Source organism: Xiphophorus maculatus, chromosome 12 (assembly GCF_002775205.1).
Source record: "Xiphophorus maculatus strain JP 163 A chromosome 12, X_maculatus-5.0-male, whole genome shotgun sequence".
Taxonomy (NCBI): Eukaryota; Metazoa; Chordata; class Actinopteri; order Cyprinodontiformes; family Poeciliidae; genus Xiphophorus; species Xiphophorus maculatus.
Genome location: NC_036454.1, coordinates 24,183,714 through 24,208,277, shown reverse-complemented (window position 1 = coordinate 24,208,277; position 24,564 = coordinate 24,183,714). Strand labels below are relative to the sequence as shown.

General features: G+C 38.8%; 2 protein-coding genes across 4 annotated transcripts; one reads left to right on the top strand and one right to left on the bottom strand.

The window, feature by feature from the left end:
* Window positions 1–57: 57 nt before the first annotated feature.
* LOC102222274 (kinesin-like protein KIN-14I) lies at window positions 58–14,749 on the top strand. 3 transcript variants are annotated; one of them, XM_023343936.1, is made up of 24 exons: window positions 58–2,320; window positions 2,780–2,960; window positions 4,513–4,695; window positions 6,826–6,915; window positions 7,438–7,547; window positions 7,790–7,849; window positions 8,507–8,599; window positions 8,678–8,800; window positions 8,941–9,033; window positions 9,138–9,198; window positions 9,279–9,409; window positions 9,992–10,168; window positions 10,280–10,437; window positions 10,555–10,661; window positions 11,020–11,126; window positions 11,978–12,077; window positions 12,168–12,360; window positions 12,433–12,613; window positions 12,682–12,919; window positions 13,183–13,343; window positions 13,568–13,672; window positions 13,816–13,913; window positions 13,997–14,075; window positions 14,205–14,749. In XM_023343936.1, the coding sequence occupies exons 2-24, from the start codon at window positions 2,858–2,860 to the stop codon at window positions 14,253–14,255; spliced, it is 2,802 nt and encodes a 933-aa protein (XP_023199704.1). In that variant the 5' UTR covers window positions 58–2,320; window positions 2,780–2,857; the 3' UTR covers window positions 14,256–14,749. The 3 variants fall into 3 exon arrangements, with proteins under 3 accessions (XP_023199704.1, XP_023199705.1, XP_023199706.1); XM_023343937.1 differs by lacking the exon at window positions 7,790–7,849; XM_023343938.1 differs by lacking the exons at window positions 13,816–13,913; window positions 13,997–14,075; window positions 14,205–14,749 and having other exon boundaries at window positions 13,183–13,395; window positions 13,568–13,653.
* A 1,062-nt stretch (window positions 14,750–15,811) lies between these two features.
* LOC102216589 (cytochrome P450 1A1-like) lies at window positions 15,812–24,333 on the bottom strand. Its single transcript, XM_005804356.2, has 8 exons — window positions 24,264–24,333; window positions 23,760–24,073; window positions 20,696–21,304; window positions 19,989–20,112; window positions 19,806–19,895; window positions 17,719–17,842; window positions 17,550–17,636; window positions 15,812–17,130 (listed from the first exon to the last, which is right to left on the bottom strand). The coding sequence occupies exons 2-8, from the start codon at window positions 24,051–24,053 to the stop codon at window positions 16,848–16,850; spliced, it is 1,611 nt and encodes a 536-aa protein (XP_005804413.1). The 5' UTR covers window positions 24,054–24,073; window positions 24,264–24,333; the 3' UTR covers window positions 15,812–16,847.
* Between the last annotated feature and the right edge of the window lie 231 nt (window positions 24,334–24,564).

Genomic DNA, 24,564 nt, shown 5'->3' with positions numbered 1-24,564 from the left:
TGAGCGTCTGCCCTGCACATCCGAGCGCAGCGGAGCTCCGTCCATTACGCACGACGGCGTTTGGTGCGCAGAAATCTGTGCGCATTTTCTCCTGCAGATGTTTAACAGCCACGCGGCTTACCGAGACACATGTGCGGGGAAAACGCCAGGTCCTGATCCTTCATAAAAATGTTATCCTCTGGAAAATCACAGGGATATGCAACATCTGGGACTTCCGTGGGTAGTTTGCGTTATGGGCATTACTGACTTTATGAGAAATGCTCTATGAGTTCTTCTTATATCCTCCTAATATGGGCCGCCTGCAACAATCAGTTCATTTTACAGATTTAACACATTTTCTTATTTATCAATGCCTTTTTTTGCTGACTCAGTGTTTAAGGAGTCAAATGATTTATCTTTAATTATGTTTGAATAAAGACACATATGCTTGATTTAGCCATATGACATCTTAATTATGTAACTTGCTTACATGCTAAATGCATCGCTGTAGATGTTTCAGATTACCAAAATAAGTTTAATGTCACACTACACAAAAACAACTGAAGTAAATGCACGTGTTTTATTTTTAATTTTTTAATTTATTTTATTTTTTCAATGTATTGCTTAAATGACAAAGTAAAACAGTTCGCCAAGCCAGTCTGGTCCTGTGTGAAAACCAGCAGAATAAAGAAATTGCTTAAATAGAACCAGTGTGAAGTATGTTTAAAGAACTCTTAGTAAAAATACAAAACAAAACAAAAAGATCATGCCCCCATCTAAAGCAAGAGCAGCTGTGAAATATTCTGAAAGGGGTCTGGAAATAATGACACAGGCATAAGACTTTGCAACTCTTAAAGCAGACAGAGGTGATCAATGAATTCATCAACGGTCTTTCCAGACTAACTGAGGTCAATGACTTCCTTCTCTTTCAATCAAGCCATGATGTCTTTTTTTTTGTCAACTCTGGGTGACAGTGGAAGATTTCTAGACAACTTTGTTTAATCTCTGTTTGATTTATGCTTTAACTACTTTTTCACGTTGGGTCATTTTGTTTTGGACAACTTTTGTCCTTGATGAATGAAATCAGAATTTGAGAATTTTTACAGTTGTTTTTGTTTACTTATAGGCTATCTTTGTTTGACTGTCTGAAACATTTAAGTGTAACAAAAAGCAACTGATGCTATCATAAATGACATTAAACCCAAATAGCTTCCGTTGGTGAGTCTCTTATTAAAACCTTTTGCAAGGCCTCGGAGTTTCCTGAAAGGAGTGTGGTTTTGGTGTGGTGAGGTAATGACTTATTTTAAGGTGTGGTACAGTCATGTCAGTTCAGCTAAGGCCTCACACATGCCTCAACAGGGGGGCTCTTTGACAGAGAGATGAATAAAAGCCAATAATGCTTTTGCATGACGACATCATTTCAACACAGGTAGAATTTGTCGTCACGGTAAATAATCAAACTTAACAAACCTTTAGTGATGAAACTCATCATCATCACACATTTCGCAAGTTAAAAAAGTTTGCCCTGTTGTCATTTGTACTTGTGAGTTTTGAAATGACACTTTGGTCCACTATTTGAAAAAGCAACACTTCAGAGCTTCAGAGAGAAATGTAGACAGTGCAGGGTTGAATGCTGGGGAAAGTAAAGTGAAGAGATGGAAAAGCTGTATTTTCATTAAAGTGGCATCAGGGTTGGATTTGCTGCTAAGTAAGGTGTGTTAAACAGATGCTCCAGCTGTGGTCCAAATGCTACAAATGAGTCCTAGTCAGCAAAAGAAAGGAAATCATCCCAGACCAGGTCAGCCAAAAACAACAGGGAAGAAGAACACAATGTTAGGCACCAGCAGCAGACGCTGCAGGAACAGAGGAGTTGGCTATCATTTTTGAACTGCATCTCCAGGAAGAATATGGACTGTGAAAAAAATACACTCCATTCAACTCCTTTTTATCGCAAGAAAGATAATTAGCTTGATTTGACCCCGATGACAGAGAAACGTGTGCCATTTCCGCCAAAATGAATTAAAATAAAACAACCCCTGCTCGAGTAAGCGAGGGGGTAAAAACTAAACATCTCCGAGTGGCAACAAAGAGTCCAGTTGCAATCTGGATCTAACACAGAAGGAACCTGAGGACTCTTTGGGGGCATCTTTTTACCAACGTGCTCTGCTGCTGAGAAGCCAGGAGCTGGTGAAACTCTACCTCTGCAGTTTAATATTTAAACCCTGTCGAGAGTTTGGTTCCCCTGAGGCATCGGGATTACCTTGGCTTTGTCCTCCTGTAGCGTAGCAGCACCCAAACTGACCTGAGTCACACCGACAGAGAGCTCAGGACTCACAACCAGGTACTTATCTAAACTCATTTTAATCTAATTTTCCAGCTCACTACTGCTTTGGATTGGAAGAAAAAAACAAAACACTGATTTGTGTTTTAATGTGGTATGTTATGGAAAATAGCTTCTTTTGGGGATGGTGTTTCAGGTACCATGCAGGTAGAAATGGATCCATTTCTGTTCCTGCTGAGAACTGTAGACAATTTCTTTCTTTCTAAAAATGTTAAATAAAGAGGTATTTGAGATTTTCAGCTTGCAGCTTACAGAAGCTGGAAGAGGCTGAGAGGCAGATTACACTCTCTGCGTGAATTGGCTGTGTCAACTTTGAGACATCTGCTAATATTTAAAGGGTTGAACAAGATTTCATCATGTGGACAGAAATATTTGGACCAATTTGATTGCATATTAGGTAACTTTTTTTTTTTCATCTATCTCGGCTCCACGGGGATTTTAACTTACTTTTCCCTGCAGATTTTTGGACTGATCCAGCTCCAAATGCTATAGAGAATCAGTAGAACATAAGAACAGTGGTGAGGACCGACACACATAATGTACATGAACACATCTGGGACTTCTAGAAGATCCTACTCCCTGACCTTCCTGGGAAAGAAAGTAGGGAGGCATCACTCAGTGGCACCTGCTGGGAAGCAAAGTAAGTGCATCACATAACACAACTTCCTGACAAGGTGAAATGGGAATTTATTTATTTGTTTAAAGAGGAGGTTTCCACACTTTGTGTGGAGATGTGAAAGTCACACTTAAAGCTAAGCACCCTCAAATAAGCACACCTCTAACAATTTATACATGCTTGGTGTCAGATTTAGCTCTAGATGTTTCTGTAGCTGATGCAGATTTGTCCTTTCAGAGAGATAACAGAAGGAGCTTCTTACGTTTTTATCAATAGACAAAGTAAACATTTCACATTCCTAATTATCAAACCAGTAAAGGTCAGTTTTCTCTCCAGTACAGAGAAGATAAACTTTGGAATGACTTTTTGCATTTTATGAAAGGCAGTCATTCTCTAAAAGAGTTTAATTATTATTTGACGCTATACTTACTTAAAGAAATGTCACTTTTATTTTTACAAGTTTTATTTAAATTCCCATTAAAACTCTTAGGTGTTTTTATGCTGTATTGATTGTATTTCAAATATTTATAATCAACAGACGAAGCGTTGTGTTGTTGTATTCTTTTTTTTTTCTCTGTATTATTTTGGCGGAGGCTTTAAATAGGCCCACTGGGTTTTTGCCTCTTCTTGCGCTGTTATAATTATTTTTTCTTCATATCTTTCATCTGTATTTTAAACTATGCAAACTAAGCTAAACTACTAAACTAATCTAAGTACAAGATTACAAGTCTAAGTCTAAGTCTAAACTAACCACATCTTGATAACTTACAGTGAATTTTTTATTTTATTTCTTTTAGTTTGCCATATCATAAACTCTGCAGCTTCCTCCAGCTATTTTAAAATATTTCTGCAACTTGACTGTAGTCCTAATTTGTCTGAACTCAGGATACAGTATAGATAAAACATTTCTCACCTTCACAGCTGCTGTCTCGCAATTGACGGTGCAGCAATGGTCAGAGTGGAAATAAGAAATGGAGGCAGAGTAAATGATCAACGCGCCTGCCGGAAAGTCTTGAATTGTGTGACAGATCTAAAAATGGCTGCATGAATTTGTCTAAGTTACTATACCTGTTTGAATTACACATTCAGTTGTGTTGTTGCGAGGTAAACACAGGTCATCATTAACATGGGTTCCTTTCCATTATTGGCAACATTAATTACCTTATAAAAGTTGGAGGTGTTTTAAAATCAGACGTGACACAGAAAGTTGCAGAGGAATTCAGATCTTTTACAGATCTACAACAACAACAACAGAGATACAGATCTTTTTGTTAAGAGTTGCTGTGGGAAAGCTTGCACCAGTGTGAATAGAAAAGCTCTTTGAATGTGCCGGAGTCGCTCAGCTGCAATCTGGGCTTGAACTCAGAGAAGTATGTCTGGAATGCTAAGAAAATGATCGAGACTCACACGTTAAGCATTTCAAGAGGAACTGAAAAACGTCTGGTGAAATATATATTTGATTTTATTTTTAATTTCACAAGAAGACCTTGCGTAGGTGTGACATATAAGCATTTATATTCACATGACCTCCTTGCAGTGTTCATTTAGATCTTCTGAATGTTGTTCTCTGTCTCAGTTGCCTGGGAGACGACTATCAGGTCGACGGAGGAGCCGGAGGAGCCGTCCCAGTCAGGCCATGCCCCTGTATCGGAGCAGGATTTGGAAAACCTACCCGGGAGTGTACCTGAGTTAAAGGAGCGGAGGACAAGTCCAAGATTTCCCAACTCACAGTTTCAGCAGTACGGAAACATCGCATCAGGTCAGTCTTAGTCTCATTCAGCTTCGCTCTGGTTTAAGTCTTTGGGTTCATTTTCTGTCTGCTCCCAAGCTAAGGCAGCTGATGCATTTCCACATGATAGGACCTTTCTCTCAGTGTCCTGACGTGATTTCTGTTTTTTCACTGAAAGGTATTTCTGAGAAGAGAGTAACAGCATGACGACACACCTAGATTCCTGTACCAGAAAACAAAGAGGGGATGGGAATGTGACAGATAGAGTGGAGAAAGATTTGTTTGATTGGAATCACTCAGTGCTTTAGATATAAGCTGATGCAAAAGGTTAAAAAAATAAACAGATAATTTTTTAAACTTTGATCATTTCAAATGAAAAGTGTTTTCTTTTTTGTTTTGTTTTGTTGGGATTTTTTTGCGTCATCTCAAAAGATGTAGATCACCCTAAAACTGCACACATTCGGTCAGATGTCATCTTGAAATTGTATGTAATACTTTAAATAAAATGTGATGTTCTTGAAATTTATGTCTTCATTCTTGTGCTCACAATGGATCAATAAAATTGCCATAAATGTCTCATAAATCAGTTCAATCATTACAATAGAGTCCACCTCGAATTACTTCTTCTCATCTGTAAACAAGTTAATGATTACACTCTTGAATGCTTTCGCTTGATGTTGATCATGTGACTGAGAGGCGCTGCGCAGGGTGGAGTTAACGCTGGTGGTCTTCTCAACCTCAACGGACTGAGTCTTTCTTTTTCAACAGTTCTTCTTGCACTTTACTATTAAGCACCACTTTGTGTTGGCCCGTCACATTAAAATCTCAGCAATGTAGACTTACGTGTAGCTACGTCACTACAAAATAGAAAAACGTTGTAGGTCGATAAAGATTTGATGCAAGGCATTAAATCCACAGGCAACGCCAAAGGTGGTGAACATATTTCCTCTGTTCTTATTTATAGCCAGAGTCTGATGGACTGGAATGTATTTTATTTAAAATGTTGTACATCCTATTATCTTTGTAGCATTCTGGATTTTTTTTATTCTTGAGAAATAATCAGTGAGATGACTGGATATAGTTTCCAAACCTTTTCATTGTAAGCCATTTGTAGATCAGGTTCCAATCATTTGAGGGAATTTCCAAAATTTTTGTTGCCACATTTTTGCTGAGCATTAAAGAAACCAAAAAAAAAGAAAAACAAAGAAGCTTGTGTGTAAAATAAATTGTTCTGTCTCTATGTTGCCAAAATGACAGCTTAATATTTGGAGTAGCAACCTGATAGATTTACAGAGACACAGAAAATGTCTTGCAGATGACAAGAAGCCTTTTAAGGTTCAGCAAAGTGAATAAATATTTTATCAATGTTATCAAAAACATTATCATGCAACAAAATTAAAAGCCAGATTAATTAACACCTCTATAGCAAAAAGTGGTATAATCTGAGATAATAATCCTACATCTCACCAGATTTAGTTTGTGTTTTGAACAATTTAGCTTCTTTTGTTTTCAAATGGATATATAATTTTTTCAGTTTTTGTGCGTTTTATGGTTTTGTTACACCTGATTTTCCCCTTTGTGGGACAATAAGGGTGTTTCTATTCTGTTCTATTCTATTCTGTTCTATTCTATTCTATTCTATTCTATTCTATTCTATTCTAATGTAAACTGTAATAATCCATTGAAATTTCAACAGAAATTTCAGATTCACTAGTAAATGTCGTGACATGCCCAATTATAATACCTTATATGAAGAAAAGATAAAGCTCCCCTATGATCAGTGAGTCTCAACACACCCCAGTAGAGAGGATAAGTGTGGCTGGCTGCTTTTGTTTTTCCAGAAGGATTGGCTTTGTGAACGTCTGACAATGGAAAAGTGACTGCAAACAGAATAGAGAAGGTAGAGAATAGAAAGAAAGAATTAAGCTGATAGAGCAGTACAGGTCCATTTTTTTAATATTATTTTCAAAAATAAAGATTGAGACAAAAAAACCCTAAATAATTACATAAACAAAACTAATAAAAATATATGATCCAGATGTTCACTCTATACTGAGGTAAAGTAAAATGTCATGCTTTAAATGTGAATGCCTTCTCTTTCTCTTTTGTCCTTGAAATCTTTGTGTGTTTTACAACGACCCTCCAACTTTCCTGTACAAGACACGCATCGGCACAAAAGTCCATGGAGGAGGAGGTGGGCTGCTTTTAGACGCTGGATTGTTGCAGACAGGAGGAAATGCAATGGACAAGGTTTTGTATACAAAATAAATTATGTTAATATGATGAGGGGTGAGTGTCTGGTTGGAGGCATTTTTAGATATATTTTTAATAATAGCAATTTACATCTACATTTATGCCACTATTTTTAAATTTGCTTTTCTTTCTTCAGAGGATTAGAGGATAAGAAAAATTGGATACAAACGATTATTTTTGCCTTGTTTGACCTTCTAACAGAACATCTTAGACAAGAACCCCAAACAAATTTTGCAAGTTCACTTGGAGTTCTCTGGCAGCACATGTTTATTCTTTAACATTTAAATTTTTTTGTTTGTTTGTTTTTCAAATCATCTAAATACATATAAAATATAAGTTACCAAGGAAATCACTTGATGGAAAGAACGATTTCATTGAAACAGTTCACAGACACGAGAGACGGCTGGTGGAATTTGGTATGAAGTTGAGACTAACTTCACAGGTTACTTTGATAATAATTATCAACCTGGGTTCCTGCTCTAGAGTAAACAATAATCATCCGTATTTATTTTTATGCAGGCTCATCAGAATCTCAGCTGGGAGTTGGCAGTGATGACAGAGAAGCTGCGCGCTCACAGGAACTCAAGATTTACATCCCCTATGAGTCGGCTGAGCTCTGCATCGCTCAGGTAAAATAATGAGCAGCACAGGAAAACAATGCAAAACAAGTAGAGGAGCTCACACTGCAAAATACTTACAGTGAAATCTGTTTTATGCAAAGTATTCAGACATCTTCTTCACATTCTGTCACATTGCAACTACAACCTGCAGTACTTTTTAATGGATTTTTATGGGATGGATCGACACAAAATATTACATTATAGTGAAGTAGGGAAAAAATGCTAAATTGTTTTTGCAACAATTGATGAAGGAGCAAAGAGCTGAGAGGAGAAGATGGAAAGAAGACACCCTGCAATGGCAGAAAGAAAAAGTAAGGGAGCATGTGGCAGGCCGTGCACTTTGACTTTTAGAACCTAAAAAGTCAAAGTCAGATTAATATCCTTTAAAGTTATACTTAATAGAATAATAGAACAAATTTGTTTAAAGACATTAGTGAACACACAGGAGAAAGATAAGAGATGAAGTTGTAGAGAAGCTAAGAGCAGAGTTAGGTTATAAGTGGTTCCAAGAATTAACTTGTCATGCTCTTGTAAAAAAGAAAAGAAAATACATATATATATATATATATATATGCTTCACAAATGTGCACTTCTTTGTGTGAGTCTACAAGATAAAACCCTAATAAGTATACAGTGTTGTAATTGTAACATCACAAAATGTAAAGAAATTCAAGGAGTAGAATCTCTCCAATACACATAATATCTACTGTTATTTTACTGAAAACCAAAACTGTAATTTTATCTTCTAAAGCAGCGAATGTTGAATGTCAAGCAAACATCAAGACATTTTTAGTGCAGTTGTTGAGTATGAGCACAATGGAGCTACTGTCAGATATCCTGTGTTTTATTCTTACTCACTCTCACATGGTTGCCCTTATGCTGCTACCTCGAAGCCATTAGGTCATGTTGCAAAACAGAATGCAGTTTTGCACATTTCGGCTAACTTGCAGCATATTGTGTACAAGCAGATTGCTGAAGACATGAAGACAATGAAGAAGAGGCATCTGCAAACAGTGCAGGAACTGGAGGAGAATTTCCAGTTCACGGCTCAGGAGACACAAGTAAAAGAAAAAAAGTGTAAGAGTGTGTGAATATGAAGTTAAACAGAACTTTCATTGAAGTTCTGCATTTGTTCTCAGGAACGGATCATACAGAAGGTCAGATCTCACTATCAGAACAAACTGAACACTGTGAGGAGATTCCTGGACCTCTACCAGGACAAAGTGGAGAAGACGAAGGCTGACCTGGAGAAGAACGTTGCAGTAAGTCACTCAGAAATGCATCTTTTCCTTTACATGCAAACATTTTAATTTACTAATCCATTTTTTCTGTTCCACCATATGGTGGATCATGGTAATTGAAAAGCACAGGACATAATTGAAGACATGTATGTGTATTGCAGGAGCTGACTGCACACAACGAGCAGCTGCTGGAGGAGCAAAGAGCTGAGAGGAGAAGATGGAAAGAAGAGACCCTGCAATGGCAGAGAGAAAAAGTTAGGGAGCATGTGGCAGCTCCTACACCAGAGCACACTCTGGTGGCCATATTGCAGAAGAGCGGGAGTCAAACATAACGTTTGTGTTTTTTCTTTTGTGTCAGAGCAAAATGCTGGAGCTGTTCTCCAGCAGGCTGGATGCCCTGCACTGCCACCAGGCCTCCAGTGAGTCCAGCAGCATTTTGTGACATGGAAAACAAAGAAAAAGGGATGAAAAGTTACTCTGTGTGTGTTACCCCGAACAGCACTGCAGGAGCTGCAGATGGCCAGACAAGAAATAGGGCAAGTCCAAGAAATATTGGTAGTATCTTCATCACAGGCGCAACAGGAAGCAGCAGAAGATGAGGAGGGGTCAGACAAGAAAGAACAAACGGAGGTGGGTTGGATCATCAGAATAACAAAATAGTACTATATGTCCAAGACATTTTCTTTTGCTTCATTTAATCTGTGAGGATTAAATGAAAAAAATTCAACATAGAGTGGTGTACAAAAGTATTTCCCTCCTTAAATGTCTCTTTAATTTTCTTTTTGCTTTCTGGTCACTCTTAATCTTTCAGATACTCAAACAATTTTTTACATCATGCAAATGTAACCTCTGTAAATATAAAATTAGTTTTTTAATGATGATTTTAGTTATCATCGGGGGAAAAAGCTAAGCCAAATTAACTCTACAGCAAAAAAAAAAAACTGTTAATCCCCTTTGCTAACTCATGGCTATATAATGATACTCTTTTTTTTCTTTTTTGCAAAGAAGAGTACAACCATGGTAGCAGAGGTTCCTACCAGAGGTGGCAGAATGTTTTTTTCTTTTCTTTTTTTTTCATATCTTTTTGATTAATAAAAATGGAAAAATCTAATTTCTCTGTGGTCCTGGGTTACTTTTGTTTGATATTAACATTTAGTGATTGTTTAAATACAAGCAAGTGCTTTTTTTTTGTCACCGTGCATTTGTATTCAGACATGCAGTGTCTCAGATCAGCCACTGGAGGGGGCCAACGCCCGCCTGGAGGAGCTGAAGGAGAGCCTGTACCAGAAGGAGAGGGAGCTCACTGAGCTCCTGGAAGCAGAGAGGATCCCCGTCCCTCCTGTCCCACAGCCACACTGCAGCGTCCTGCTCCCCACCGTCATAACCAAGGTGCTGTGCCACACACTTTGCAGAACAACTGCCCTCAGGCTACTTCTCACATTATCTCAAATATGTCTTCCAAAGTTGCTGTTTGATACCTTACAATCATTTTTCCTTAAGGCCCATGAAATCTGCAGTGCAGTGCCAGAGTCGAGAGCTCTTTTGCACCAAATGATAGAAGACAATCGGGTTGCTTTGGCTGAAGCCAGAGACAAACTTCATCTGCAAACCGCTAAACAGGACAGCAATGATAAAGAGAAGACTCCCAGACAAGAGGGGTTAGAGACAATCTAAACTGTCCGCAAAAGAAATGACCATGGCTTGAAATATCTATGCAAACCTTTACTGAGGAAAAATATTAAAACTGTAGTTTAAACTTTTGTTTCACTTTATAGGTCAGATGAGTCAAGTCTGTCTTTTCTGCAAGAGACAGTGAGGGAACATGAGGTGTGTCAAATTGCTTTAGACTACATCAAATCTGGGGAATGCCCTGTAATGAATGGTGAGTTCAACTCTAAGGTCAGCTGAATATTGCCCCAAAAATGCCAGTAAATAAATAGCTACACAAACACTAGAGGACAACAACTGTGTTGATCAAAACACTGATCACACAAGCTGTTATAATAAACATTTTCAATATTTTCCATTGAGGGAGTTAAACTTTTACCTATCAAACACAGCTGTGACCCTCATTGGCAATCCCTGCATGACATTACAAAGCACTGCTTGCAATCAAGTTTGAGTTTCACATTCATGTATCACCAAACTAGTTGAAGCTGAACTTCTTGCTTCAGTACAGAATCTTCTTCAACCACAAGTCTTATGAAAGATACTAATTTTTTTTTTTACTCTGTGCTTAGATTGTGAAATGTCTGAGCTGGAGGACATCCTGGGACAAGAGACACTTCCAACCGCACAGAGGACTGTAAAGGGGATTGGCCACCAGCTTCTCCTGCTGCAGGATCAGGTAAGAGTTCATTCAGACAACTCAGAGCCACAAGAGTAACAACTTGCAGGGCAGGTTTTAAGAGACTGTGGGGCACCAGCACTAGAACCAGCATAGGGATTTACCCCAGACATGTTTCGTTTATGCATTAATATTACAATATAAAGACATTAAGATTTGTAACCATGTCCACATAAAAGTAGAGTTTTTCCAAAATCCATCTGTCCATTGTTTATACCCACTGAATCCTTTCAGGTTTACTGGTACCTATTTATTCTAAAAAATAAAAAGGACAATATATCTTTTTTATTTATTTAAATTTGAGATTCTTGGAGTTGCTGTTCGGTCAAAGTTGGGGCTATGAGATTATTGTTTTCCAAAAATGACTTTGGTATTTTGATCCTTTCAATAAAATCCTTTCAACTGTGAGCGAAATAATAGCAAAGTAGAAGTGATTGGGAATGACAGCAAGTCAGCCAGGAAGACATATGCTGGAAACTCAAAAAATAAAACATTAAAATCAGAAACCCTTCACTTCAGGGCCTGGTAGAACCTGGGCTAGGTCCCATCAGAACATGTAAGCTAGAAATTAAATCTATAATATGCAGAAAGGAACCCAAAGCACTAGTATTTGCAGAGTAGGTTTTAAACCTAGACCCTGCAGGTTCTTGCTGACTGGAGGAATACTGAAACTTATTTTCACCATTAGAATCAAAACTTGGCTCAACAAACTGAAGATGCTTTTTGAGCATCTTCAGTTTGTTCAGGAACAGTTTGCAGGAACATTCCTGAATAAAAACAGAAATGTTTTCATTCAGATCTTATTGTCTGGGTTCTACCATACCAAAGTCTTTTCACTGTTTTCTCTTAAGCTGAAGCGAGAAAAGGAAGAGAAGAAGAAGGTAGTTGAGAATTACACATCAGAAAGAGCAATGAGGAAGAAATATTATAACATGGTGGAAGAAATGAAAGGTACACAAACATTACCAACTTGCAATCGATTTTTTTCAGTAAGGACTAGACTCTTGTGATTTTTTTTTCATGCTTTTATGTCCCTATCAGGTAAAATCAGGGTGTTTTGTCGAATTCGTCCAGTGAACCGAAGTGAAGCTACACAAGGTGGGTCCGTTGTGGTGGCTAAATTAGACGATTACTCTGTCACTGTGGAAACCCAACGAGGGCCCAGAGAGTTTCAGTTTGATAAGGTGTTCAGTACAGAGGCCTCTCAGGAAGATTTGTTTCAAGATGTAAACAGGTAAAACAATACAACACACAAGAATGTCAAACACTTTGTTTGTCAATAATTCCCAACATTTCCCTCCCACAGGCTGATGCAGTCAGTCATCGATGGATACAATGTTTGCATTTTTGCATATGGCCAGACAGGCTCAGGGAAAACTTTCACCATGGTTGGGGACAAAGATCAGAAGAACCCTGGGATTATGCCCAGATCTTTTAACGGCATATTTGACATCATGCGCGAGAACGGCTCTAAATTTGACTTCAAGGTAGCAGTCTTCCTCCTGTATGTTCCTGCCTCTGGTTGCGGTGCTTCTTCATCCTTCCCCCTCCTCAGGTTTCGGCGTATATGCTGGAGCTGTACAACGACAGGTTGCAGGACCTCTTCGTGAGCCAGGCGGGTGAGGCCCATGCGCAGACACAACCCCATGGCCCGACCAGGCGGGTGGAGATCAAAAGGAACAGAAAGGGGGTTGTGTTCGCCCAAGGAGCAGAGACAAAGGAGGCTTCCAGTGCCCAGGAGCTTTATGCTCTGTTCCAACAGGCTTGCGCCAATCGACACATCTCCGCCACCAGTGAGTGCCCCATACTGTGCAGTTCAAACAGGGCTGCGCTAAATGGTTTGGAGTAATCCTTTTAGCTCCAGTTAGAGAAAAGGTAGCTATGTACGTCATTATTGAACTAACTGGCGAGCTGCAGAGAATCGGCTTTCAGAAGAGCCACGTTTATTAGAATGTCATTGAGTGTTCACTATCTGAAACTATCTGTACAAAAGTGCATCACAAGAGACAAACTAACAGTGCTGATTGTTGTTTTTCGTACTGTCGCTGTTTTTAAGAGATGAATGTGGAGAGTTCCCGCTCCCATCTGATTGTTGGCATCATGGTGGAGAGCAGGAATCTGACTATTGGGAGTGTCAACACCGGAAAGCTGAGCCTTGTAGATCTGGCAGGGAGTGAAAGAGCAGCAAAGACCGGTGCCAAGGACCACCAGCTAAAGGTGTGCTCCTGTGTTACCGTGAAAAGTATTCAAACCCCTTGAATATTTTTTGGTGAGTTTGTAGTTGTGCAAAACTCTTCTTTTTCAGATGATGCTCTTTGAGATACTCAAGGCTTGGGATATTAACTTAAAACCTAATTCTGGTTTTAGACTTAGAAATTTAGAGTTTAGGAGTATCAAATTAAATGGGATTGAATATTAATGCACTGCATGCCACTTTGTAGGAGGCAAACTCAATCAACAAGTCTCTGAGTGCCTTGGGTGATGTGATCTCAGCATTGTCTGCGGAGCTGCCACATGTACCATACAGGAACAGCAAGCTCACACAGGTGCTGGTGTAAAAACCCATACACAAACTAGATTTATCCAAAGAACATACAGTAAACAAAAGAGCTGATGAAAACCAAATGTGGTCCTGGATTGTAAATTCTGTCATGCAAAGCAGCACAAGTCTTTACCCCATCCTTTCCAGGTTATGCAGGACTCTTTGGGAGGAAATGCCAAAACCCTCATGATTGTCAACATTTCCCCATCAGAATACAATCTGGACGAAACTCTCACATCTCTCGTGTAAGAATCAGACACAAAAGAGACAGTAGTTTATTTATTGTGCCGGTAGAAATCTATGTATTGAACTTGATGGACCTTTTCAGTTATGCAACGAGAGTGAAGGCCATAACTAACAACGCCCAGAGAAATGTGGACAGTAAAGAGATCGCCCAGCTGAAAGAGGTCCGCACAGTTTCAATTTGTTCTGCTTTGATATGAAGCTCTTCTGTTTCAAAATAAAACAAAATGTTTGATATTACTGCAGTGGTTTAAATGACTAAAATCCTGGTTGCCTCTCTGTGTTTCTTAAAGGTGATCATGAAGCTGAAATCTGGACAGGCAGTGGAAGAGGTGGATGTTTGATAGGCTGTTGTTTCTGCACACTGTGTTTTATCGGGCAGTCTTGTAATCGCTGGCATGTTTAAAAGGTTTAAATGTTGGATGAAGATGGGCGTTCACAAGTAAGTCACATTTTGCTTTAGAGATTGAAAGCTGTTTGAAAATGAATGTTGGTGCATTGAGCTATAGAATAAAGCTCCCACAGTTCAGGTTCTGTTTGTCTAAAGGATGACAAAGACTTAGTGATTCATACATGCAAAGGATTATTGTATATGTCTAAAAAACTGAAAGCAAAAAGCTCATGTTGTGTTTCTTTAACAGTGAATTTACAAGCTGAGACTGAAAACTCTAGTTTGACTTATAATATGAAAGAAAAAGGACTGGAAAAGCTGTAGTCTAAAATAATAAACTTTGATATTAATCTATTATATCATTTCATGCACTGTGATTTTATTTATATCTTTACGTATCCTGTTGGGATTTTTGTGACAGACAGTTTTGTTTACAGAGACTTCATGATTAATTTCATTTGTTGTTTCTGTTTTGTTTATTTATTTTGGACATTTAAAATGTCTCCCAGTTCCAGTGTTAAATGTTCATTAGAATCTAAAGTTTATTGATCTGGAAGAATGTGTTCCTGCATTATTATTACTTGAAAATGGTTTCATAACAACAGTGTTATCGTTTATTGCGATAACTTCTGGGACAATTTATCATTCAGCAAAATTTGTTATCATGACAGACCTATTAATGTCCACAGAGAACATGAAAAAGATTCAGGAGTATGTTTTTGCAAGCCACTTATTTTCTGAAGTATTGCATTTATTTATTTATAGAATTTGTAGAAGTTTGGATCTTCTGCTGCTTTTTTGTTTTTGTTCCACTCCAAAAGCTCTAAACCATCAAAATAAATTGCTGGAGTCATTTTAGTACAGTTTTTCTTCTCTTTTTTTACCTGTAGCTGGGCCCAGTCTTAAATGTCACGCTCTCCTAATCTATGATGTAGATCCGACAAGCGGTTCTTTTTGTATCGCACTTTTTCTAACATTGCGTGCTCCTTTTTATTGGCTGCTTTGGATCAGTGGCCAATCAACACACGCTGGCCTTCATTTGTTATTGTTGATGAGTTTAAATTGCACTGTGAGTCAGTCGGCTAGAGCAAAGTGAAGGACAAAGCCTGCAGTGAGGACCAGAGAGCAGATGGAGGGGGTACATGATTGATGAAAGGACTAACAGGTCCTTAGGTCTTCATAGTTTGCTTCGCTGATTAAACCACTTTGCTGCTGCACAGAAATTAAACAAAGAAAAATGGAGGATTGTTCTGTAATTGCAGTGTCTTACAAAAGCACCAACTTTTTAAAATTGTGTCATATTACACACACAAACGTCGGTGTTTTACCCCAGTTCCAACTTTTTCTTCCAGGATTTCCCTGTGTTCAGCTGCACTCATCTTATCATGAGCTAGACCAGCTTTACTGCCCCATACTGTTATTTAATTAAGACAAATGAGTCACAGATTATGAGAAAAGTGCATTTTCTTTATTTCAAAAATATTTTTAAATATGATTTTAGTTATCAACCCTGCCTATCACATGTGATGTGTTTATTAGTGCTCTGCTAACTCTTAAAAAGTAAAATGCATACAGTCACAGTTAGAACAAGCGAACCCAGATGAATGCAGTGGTTATAAAATGCACAACTGTGTTACAAGTCACTAAACATTTATAATTGTTACATAAACTAATGGAAATCAAACTATTGAGCTACAAATTTCTGTGACTGTCAACAAGGAAGTGATTACAGATACAACTCAACATCATCAATCCACGTGAAACAGCTCATTGGTTGACAGAAGTATGCGCCGGTGAAATGCATTCTCCTCTGAGGAGTTTAGGGGGAAAAAAAGAAAGAAAAACTTCAACAGTTTGGAGTACAACACGTTCCTTGTAAGGATAATTCTGCCCTGCTCGGCTCTTACTTCTGTGAGTCTAGTTTATTGATACTAACTTGCCTAATTTCACATTTCATTGCCATCTTTATAGTCGACTGAGACTGTTAGTAATTTAAGAATGTGGGAGGTCAAGAGAGAGAGAAATAGCTTAGAAAAAGGTTCAGGACAGTAATATTTAAACAATAGATTGTAACTATAAGAGAAGATAAACTATTTTATGTGTATGACGTAAAGCAACAACAAGTGGAAGAGGAGCCAGAGACATGACATAGGTGAGAGGATTACAGCAGTTTAAAAGCTGAGGCAGGACAAAGAGAAGGGGGATCCATGCACCTTGGCTGAACACAGTTTCAGGCTTGAAGCACTAATCACCGCTCTGTAAAATGGTTCCCTCCTCTCCCCCAGTGTTTAACTGTAAATAATAAGTTCATGTAAAGGCTTTTAATGAGGGACTGCTTCTATTCTTTTTTATTTTGATGGACTTTAAGTACTGGAACATTTTCAACATATACCAATGCAGTTTGCTTGACCTGAACATCTAAACAAATGGTGTGTTTAATAGAGAAACTGCTCCTTTTTAGGTTTTTTAAACTAAAAAGAAACTCCAGTCTGTGAACGGTAACGACAGATCCACCGTCTCTGTGGACTTGTGATGTCCAGAGTGTCTAAAATCTGGGGGAGACTGTAATCCTGTACGGACGTGGTTTCATGGTCAGACCATAGTCTGTGCTGAGATCCAGCTCCTGTCCAGGAACATTTTCAATCCGCAAACCGTGGAGCAGCGTGGTGAGAAACACAAACATCTCCAAACGTGCAAATCCATCCCCAAGACAGCGCCTCTTCCCTAGGCCAAAGATGAGAACCTTCTCCGTCAGCTCCTTGTTTAATTGCCCAGATGGGCCCTGGAAGCGGTGTGGCCGAAATTTCTCTGGATCACCCCAAAGATCCCTAGTTCAAAATGAAAAACAACGAGAGTTCTACAGCTTACAAAACTATTTATTACATTCAAACCTTTCTACATTTTGCAGTATCACACAACCACAAAGTTCAGTCTTTCAGTGGAATTTTATTTAATAGAACATCACAAACAGCATACGTCTAGCAGGAATATGAGCCAAATCACCTAAAAAAAAATAATGGTTTAAAGTAGGAATGATCTAGTCAAAGTCCAGACATAAAGGTAACTGAGTCTATACCAAGGCTTGAAAACCATTGTTCACAAACACTGTTCATCCAGTCTGATTGGAGTCTGAGTTTGTCCCTCGATGCAAAGCTTAATGAGAAATATCCCAAAAGACAATACATACCTGATCTGGTATAAACCATGTTTAAACCATCAATCAGTGTCAATGTTTGTGACAACTCACACATCATGATTGACTTGATACTGGTTAATGAAGACACACGTGTTCTTTGGGATGAAATATCCATTCAGGATGGTGTCTCTGGTGGTGCTGGAAATAAAGGAACATATGAAAGGTTCCGATAATATTTATGCTAAACCAAAATAAACTGCAGCCAAAGCTCAAATCTTACCAGTGAGGGATGGTGAAAGGAACATAGGAAGAGTGACGAAACACCTCGAATATGAATGCTTCAGTGAAGGGCATGTTGGGCTTGTCTGAAAACCCAGGAAGTCTGGCTGAGCCAATGTGCTCATCTTAAAAGAAGAAACAACAGATTTAACTAAATATTTACAGTAAACTAAGATCTTATTGTACCATCTTTGTTTTCTGTTCTATTTTTTTATTTAATAGGATTGCAACTATTTTTGAAAACATGTAATGTCTTCCTAAAGTCTTAGTATTCCTTGATCCTTTTGGCCACATTACAAACACATCATTTAGTTTATGTATTGGGATTTTAAGCAACAGACCAACTGATAGTAAAGTTGTAGAAATTCTAAAATGTTCAAATAAAAATGAAACTGACGAGATTCATTTAATGTACCTGAGGAATTACTTTCCATAGCTAGCTTTTGTTATCATTACAGCTGCTAGACTACTGGGGGGTATGTCTACCAACACTGAGCATCTGAAAACTATGATATGATTGTCACATGTCTTAGTTAAATAGCTGAAGTACATTGAATCAAAGCTATGAGCACCAATGTTCAAATATCATCATAAAAACTGAATTAGACTTAAATATACAATTTAATTGGGTTATTCTAACGCATGAATATACTTTCATCAAAAAGTTTTATAGTTTCTTTAACCGTATGTTTAGGGATTTTTCCTTCTCTGCCCCAGTCTGAAGTCTTTTGCAGGCTAACAGGTTTTCTTTAAGGATTACCCAGTATTACACACACTGATCAGATTCCCTGTTTGTGGTTTAGCAAAGCATCCCCACAGCATGGTGCTGCTAACACTAAGTGTCTGTGGAGATGACTTGTTGGGTGATGTGCTGTCTTAGTTTTCATCTCTGCCTGTGGCGAACTGGACTTCTACAGCTTTCACTCAACTATGAATTTTTCTGTGTTTTTTTTCTCCACGTTTACATTACTGCAAGATGTGCACAGTGCAAGATACTGAGATTTTACATCGACAGATAATCACACCTGAGATGTCCTGGTGCCACATTGTGTCCATTCTCAGATGACAGATTGAAAAGTACTCTCTAAAATGTTCAAAGATTTGGATATTGTTTATAATCTAGCCCCACTTCAAACATTGTGTTGGCCCATCACATGAAATTCCAACAAATCTATTAAAGTTTAATGGGCATGACAACTTTGCAGTTGACTGAAGACTATAGGACTAAGGACTTACTTGTTTTCACTTCATATCTTGTTTTCATTCTAAATAATCCTGTTTTTGTGAATAAGGTGTCTAGTTCAGCTGCAGTCCATCCTTACAAAGAGCAGCCTTTCAGCCCATTGCCTCCAATATTTTAGTTGCGTTAAGGAACAATGGTAAATTATGGTCGTTCAGAGCCTTGCGTGTAACTGCCTTTGTGTCTCTCTTGAACTCTCCAACCCTTGTACTGTTCTGATTCATCCTGTCACCTCCTAGCATCCCCCCTCCCTTCCTCTCACTGTGAAAATGTGACGTGCCTCAGGACATTCGGCACCGGTTCAGTCAGTCTACATCAAAAGTAACTCCGGCGTCAGCAAACCTTGGTCTGAGCTTTTGAGTTTCTCAAAGACCAGTTGACTTTTTATTACACCTGTTTTGCTTTGATTTTCTTCAAAGTTCACAAATATCATGCTACTTTCATTAACATTATAAAACTTTTTTTTTTCCTGAATGTTGTATTTTCATCTGCATGGTAAATGTTTGATGTTCCTTTGGGGCTAAATTTTATATTAATCAAAATGCTCCAGATCACTGTTATTAGGAACTATTGCAGTTTGATTTTTGTCTCTGTAATAAACCAACAGACACAAACTCAGGCTCATTAGTGATGTGCTACTTGGATTCATTAATGAGCAACCTGCTATTTTTGGACAGTAAAACCCTGACTCATTCATGAGAACAGACAGGCTCACGCTATTAGCATACCGTACATTCTTTCTGTTTTCGTAGGCTGCGGTCACACTGACCAAGACAGTTAGGGTTTCAGTTTTCATCACAAACACACCTAGATCTTGATATTTGTCCTATCAAGACATAAAACAATACCTATCTCCTGCTGTACTTTGTCCTGGATGTCTGGAAACTTGATGAGGTACAAGAGGCTCCACTGTAATCCAGCAATGATGGTGTCAAAACCTTTTGGAGAGCACAAAATGCACAGCTGCATAAAAACGAGGGCGTCTTTTTATGCAGTAATGCCATTGGCGTCGCTATGCTGGTTCATCTAACCTGCACCGAAGATGTCTATGACGGTGTGGATGATCTGAGAGTTAGTAAGTAGAGATGGGTCCCTGTTCTCTTCCCTTTCTTCACAAAGTGCGATCAGAGCATCTGTGATGTCCCGGATGCAGTTCTGCAACCACACGTACAAAACATGACAGAAACTTTCATGGCATGACCTCCTGAGATTGTCGTCATTATTATAACAAGGGGTGGGGGGAATCAATCTTGTGATTATGTAGAAAATTAGGACTGAATTTTGAACGAATTAATTAGGGACAAAATGGTAATCAGTCATAGAGGGACGCGTGTCTTCCACTAGGTTGGTAATTCCTAATTAGAGTGTGTGCGAACATTTTAGGCACTCTGCACAAGAACAATAGTTCGTCCCAGGGGACTTGTTTGTTATTTTTTGGCTACAGTGGCCGGTGCCGTATGTGTGCAATGGCAGATTAAAAGATTGGGATGCAAATAAGTGGCATAATCTAAAGGAAACAAGACATACACACATGCAATGCCTAGACGTGCGCAGGACTGCATACAGTACATATTGCTTGTAAACAAGATGAAGTAAAGATGGGACTGTAAAGTGCATAAACCTCAAGACACCAATCTAATCAGAATTTGTGAATATTTTAGCAGATGTGAACTCTTTTCCCCTTTTCATTCTTTTACAATAAATTTCTTGTTTTAATGTAGTTAGCAGGCTTCTTTACCTTATCAAAGGTGTTGATGTGTTCCTCGATTCTTCGCTTCATAAATCCGTTCATCCTGTGAATGCACTGGACCATTTTTCTCAAAGACGGACTGGGAAAGTAACGAAACACTGGGAAGAAGTCAGCCAAATTCCCTGCTGCGAAAAGTTTCAGTACCTCGTTGTTGATGTTCACAATGGTGAGAAACTCCTTGTCATTGTGGTCGTACCTTCTCCCAAAACACAGGGCACACACCACATTTGCCACTGAGGTCACTAAGGATATTGTGGGATCTATACCCATCGTCTTGTGGTTCTTTGCAGCTTCTTCCCGAATCACCGTCACCATCTCAGCAGCCTCAGTGCACATCTGCTCCTCCAGGAGGCAAGTGGCCCCTGATCCCCTCGGCTCGGCTTGGGAGAAGGACCTTAGGGCATTTTTGCACAGCTTCTTATGGAGCAGCCACGCAGGTCCATACTTTTCACTGAAGGTCATGCTGGTCCCATCAGCCACAGCAGAGAAAGTGAAAAGTTCAGGTCGTCCAGCAAAATCTTCTCCCTGACGGACCAGTGCCTGCCTGACGGTGGAGTACCCACTAAGGATGACCACTGGCAAAGAGCCGAAACGCATCTGAGGCAAAGACACCAGTGGTGGAGAAAGTACTCAAACAATGTACTTCAGTAAAAGTACAAATAAACAGACAAAAATGTACTCTAGTAAAAGTGAAAGTACCACATTAACATTTGTACTTCAGAAAAAATAAGAAAGTGCTGGCTTTTAAAAATTCTTAAGTATTAAAAGTAAAAGTACCTGCTGAATGTAATACCTAATCGCTAATACAATGTCATTAAGTGTACCTATCATATTTAATTTTAACACGTCAGAAATGTGCCATTTTAATGAAAAATGCCATAGATAAAGCATTTTTTTTATTGTGTTTACTCTCTGTGACACAATTTAAATCTAGATTTACATGCAACCAAGGACGTAGTCAAGACCACCTAACCCAAGACCCCAAGACCAGCGCTCTGCGCTACATGACACAATAAAATGTGAAATATGATCAAAATTGCTTTTCAAATTGATCTTAAAGATCCACATTCCCATAAAAACACATAGATATTAAATACTTAGAGCTGAAATAAGTTCAACCAATATCATCAATCCAAACTCTTCTTCTTTCCGCTTTGCTTCCATCTCTGTGCTACAAACCCCGGTGGTCTCATGCCATGATAACGCCCTGGGCGTTTCTGACCTGGTTTGCCCACGTCAGAAACCACAACCATCTGCACCATTACACATAGCAATTAAGACAATGCCCTAATGGTAAACAACACTCAACTATGAACACTGTCCAAGGCGCAATAAGCAAGAGGTAACCAAGCCGAAGGAGCGCATTGTGGTTCTTCTCACCCTCTCCAGCTGAAACATCTGCCACCATGACAGGTGACAAAAACAATTGAAGAGCAATGAGCATGCTCTGCCTGCTCTTAGATTCTTGTTTTATTTATTCGCCAATTAAATAAATTTCTATATATATTAAATAAAATAATAATAACTACTGCAATGTAAGAGCCGTTCAGAAGAGTCGGATCGTTCAGGAATATATATTGCAGACTTTTCGTCACAGCGTTGTCCCACATATGCGACACGTCAGTCAACAATTCAGCACAACAATTCAGCACAATGATGAGTGACAACTTTTTTCATGCAACACATCTGTCTCCGTACAGCTAGCTTTGCTAAAAGTTTGATAAAAGTTGGACGTAGTCCCCACCGTCTGTGAAAGCGAAGCGCTGCTGAATTTACATGTCGCCAAATCTTATGATTCATGTAGCGGTATTCTATTACTGACGATTAGACAGACATCTTCTCCCGCTCAGAGGAAACCACTGCGCATGTCTTGGAGCTCCGCTTGCGAGTGAAACCGGGAGGAGATGGGTAACGAGAGACACACGTAATTAGTAAGTCACGTTATTGCTTGGATTTTACAGCCCCACGTTAAGTCCCTGAACTTCACATTTTAATGGGGAAAAAAAGAGCAATGCGACTTGGATGTAACGAGTAACGCGACGGTTTTGTAGAAATGTAGTGAAGTAGAAAGTACAGATACTTACTGTGAAATGTAGTGGAGTAAAAGTCGAAAGTATCCAAGATAAAATCTACTTCAGTAAAGTACAGATACATGAAAATTGTACGTAAGTTACTTCCCGCCACTGAAAAACACACACAAGTTCATATACATGCATCATGTGCATGAATACTGAATTCATTTGGGACTTTTAAAGGTGAATTTTATGGAATGAATGTAGAACAAATAATGTCAGTTAATTTAAAAAGAAAAAATCTCAACGATCTGGATTATGATGAAAGTCCTTAAATTTTACAATAGTTTCTCAGTCATTCTAAATGCTTGATTTGAGAGTTTAAGCCATCTGATCAAAGTTTAGCCCTCAGATGGAAGGAAATTTGTTAGAATGTTCAAGAACAATCAATGAACCACCAGGTTTGAAGCCCATCATAAACAACATCAGTGTCACTGTTCAAATTAACAGATTTCAAGCTGCTAAAGAACCGTCTACTCCACAATCAATACCTTCAAAAAGTGAAATACAAACTCATGCTTTGGAAGTTTCAAGATCAAGCAAGCCTAAATTTAACTGTTTATCTATTGCAACAATAAGTTTGTTCGCAGGAATCAAGGCGAGGCTTTCAAACCTGTGCAAACTTTACCAGCTGTTAGGCATGGTGGTGGGGACATGATGCTGATGAATCTGCTTTGCTGTCAGAGGTACAGATGCATGGTACCTTCAAATTCCTTAACCCTGGTGCTAATTTACATGTATTTACTCGCAGGGTTGTTAAGGAGCCCAATTAGTATTAAAACAAAGCCACTCTGAATTACAACAGAACTAACAAATCCAACATGCACACCCGATTCTTTGACGTTGTATTGCCGGTTCAACCTGGAATAAGAATTATCGAAATATATCACAAAAGGCTCAAATTATTTTTAGAATTCATGGATATGATGAGTGTAAATAATGTCATAATAAATTAGAATCCAGACACAAACTCACCGTACCTTAAAAACATCACCGTACTGCAGACCGAGGCGAGTTAAAGAGAGATGCATCTGGTCCCCCACCTGGAGCAAATTGCCCACAAGGGGCCAAGGTTTGGGGCCTGGAGCACTAGGGAACTTTGTGTTGTCAAAGTGGGAGTCATGGTGGTAGGAGAAGAAAAATCTGTGGCTCTGTTTTACCCTGACGGCCATCATCAGTATGAGGGTAAAAAGACACAGAGCAAGAGTGACACTGGAGAGAGGTGCACTAGAGTTCTCTGTGGCTGACAGATAACCTGACAGGATCAGCCCCATGTTGTCAAATCAGGAACATGCTAAGTAGAGAGCAGAAAGTGAAAACAATGTCGGAAAAGAAAAATCAAGTTATGTTCCAAAGTTTAAAAAAAGAGTAAAAGCAGAAGAAAATGCAGGAAAAAGTCATCCAAATCAGAACTCCAAAACATCATTATGAAACATCTGCACTTGATGGGAAATAGCTTGAGAAATATAGTGAGGAAAACTCACCACACTGTGATCCTCTGCGGCTTTTATGTGTAAAAACTAAGCGGCTGAGAGACGACGAGAGACCCAATGCAGACCAGAAAGAAGTTTGTAGATTGATGATGTTTCTAGGGGAGGGTTTCATAAATTGTACAGGGACCTCCCCGTCTGTAGACAAGCTGCTTCGTCTAAAAAGGTTAGCCTGCATACATGAGCTGCTGTTCAAGATACATAAATAAAGGGTAAGATTAGCGAAACATTTATGTTTGTATCCTTTATACAGAATGAACGCATGCATTTTAATAAACTTACACATTTTTGGCGA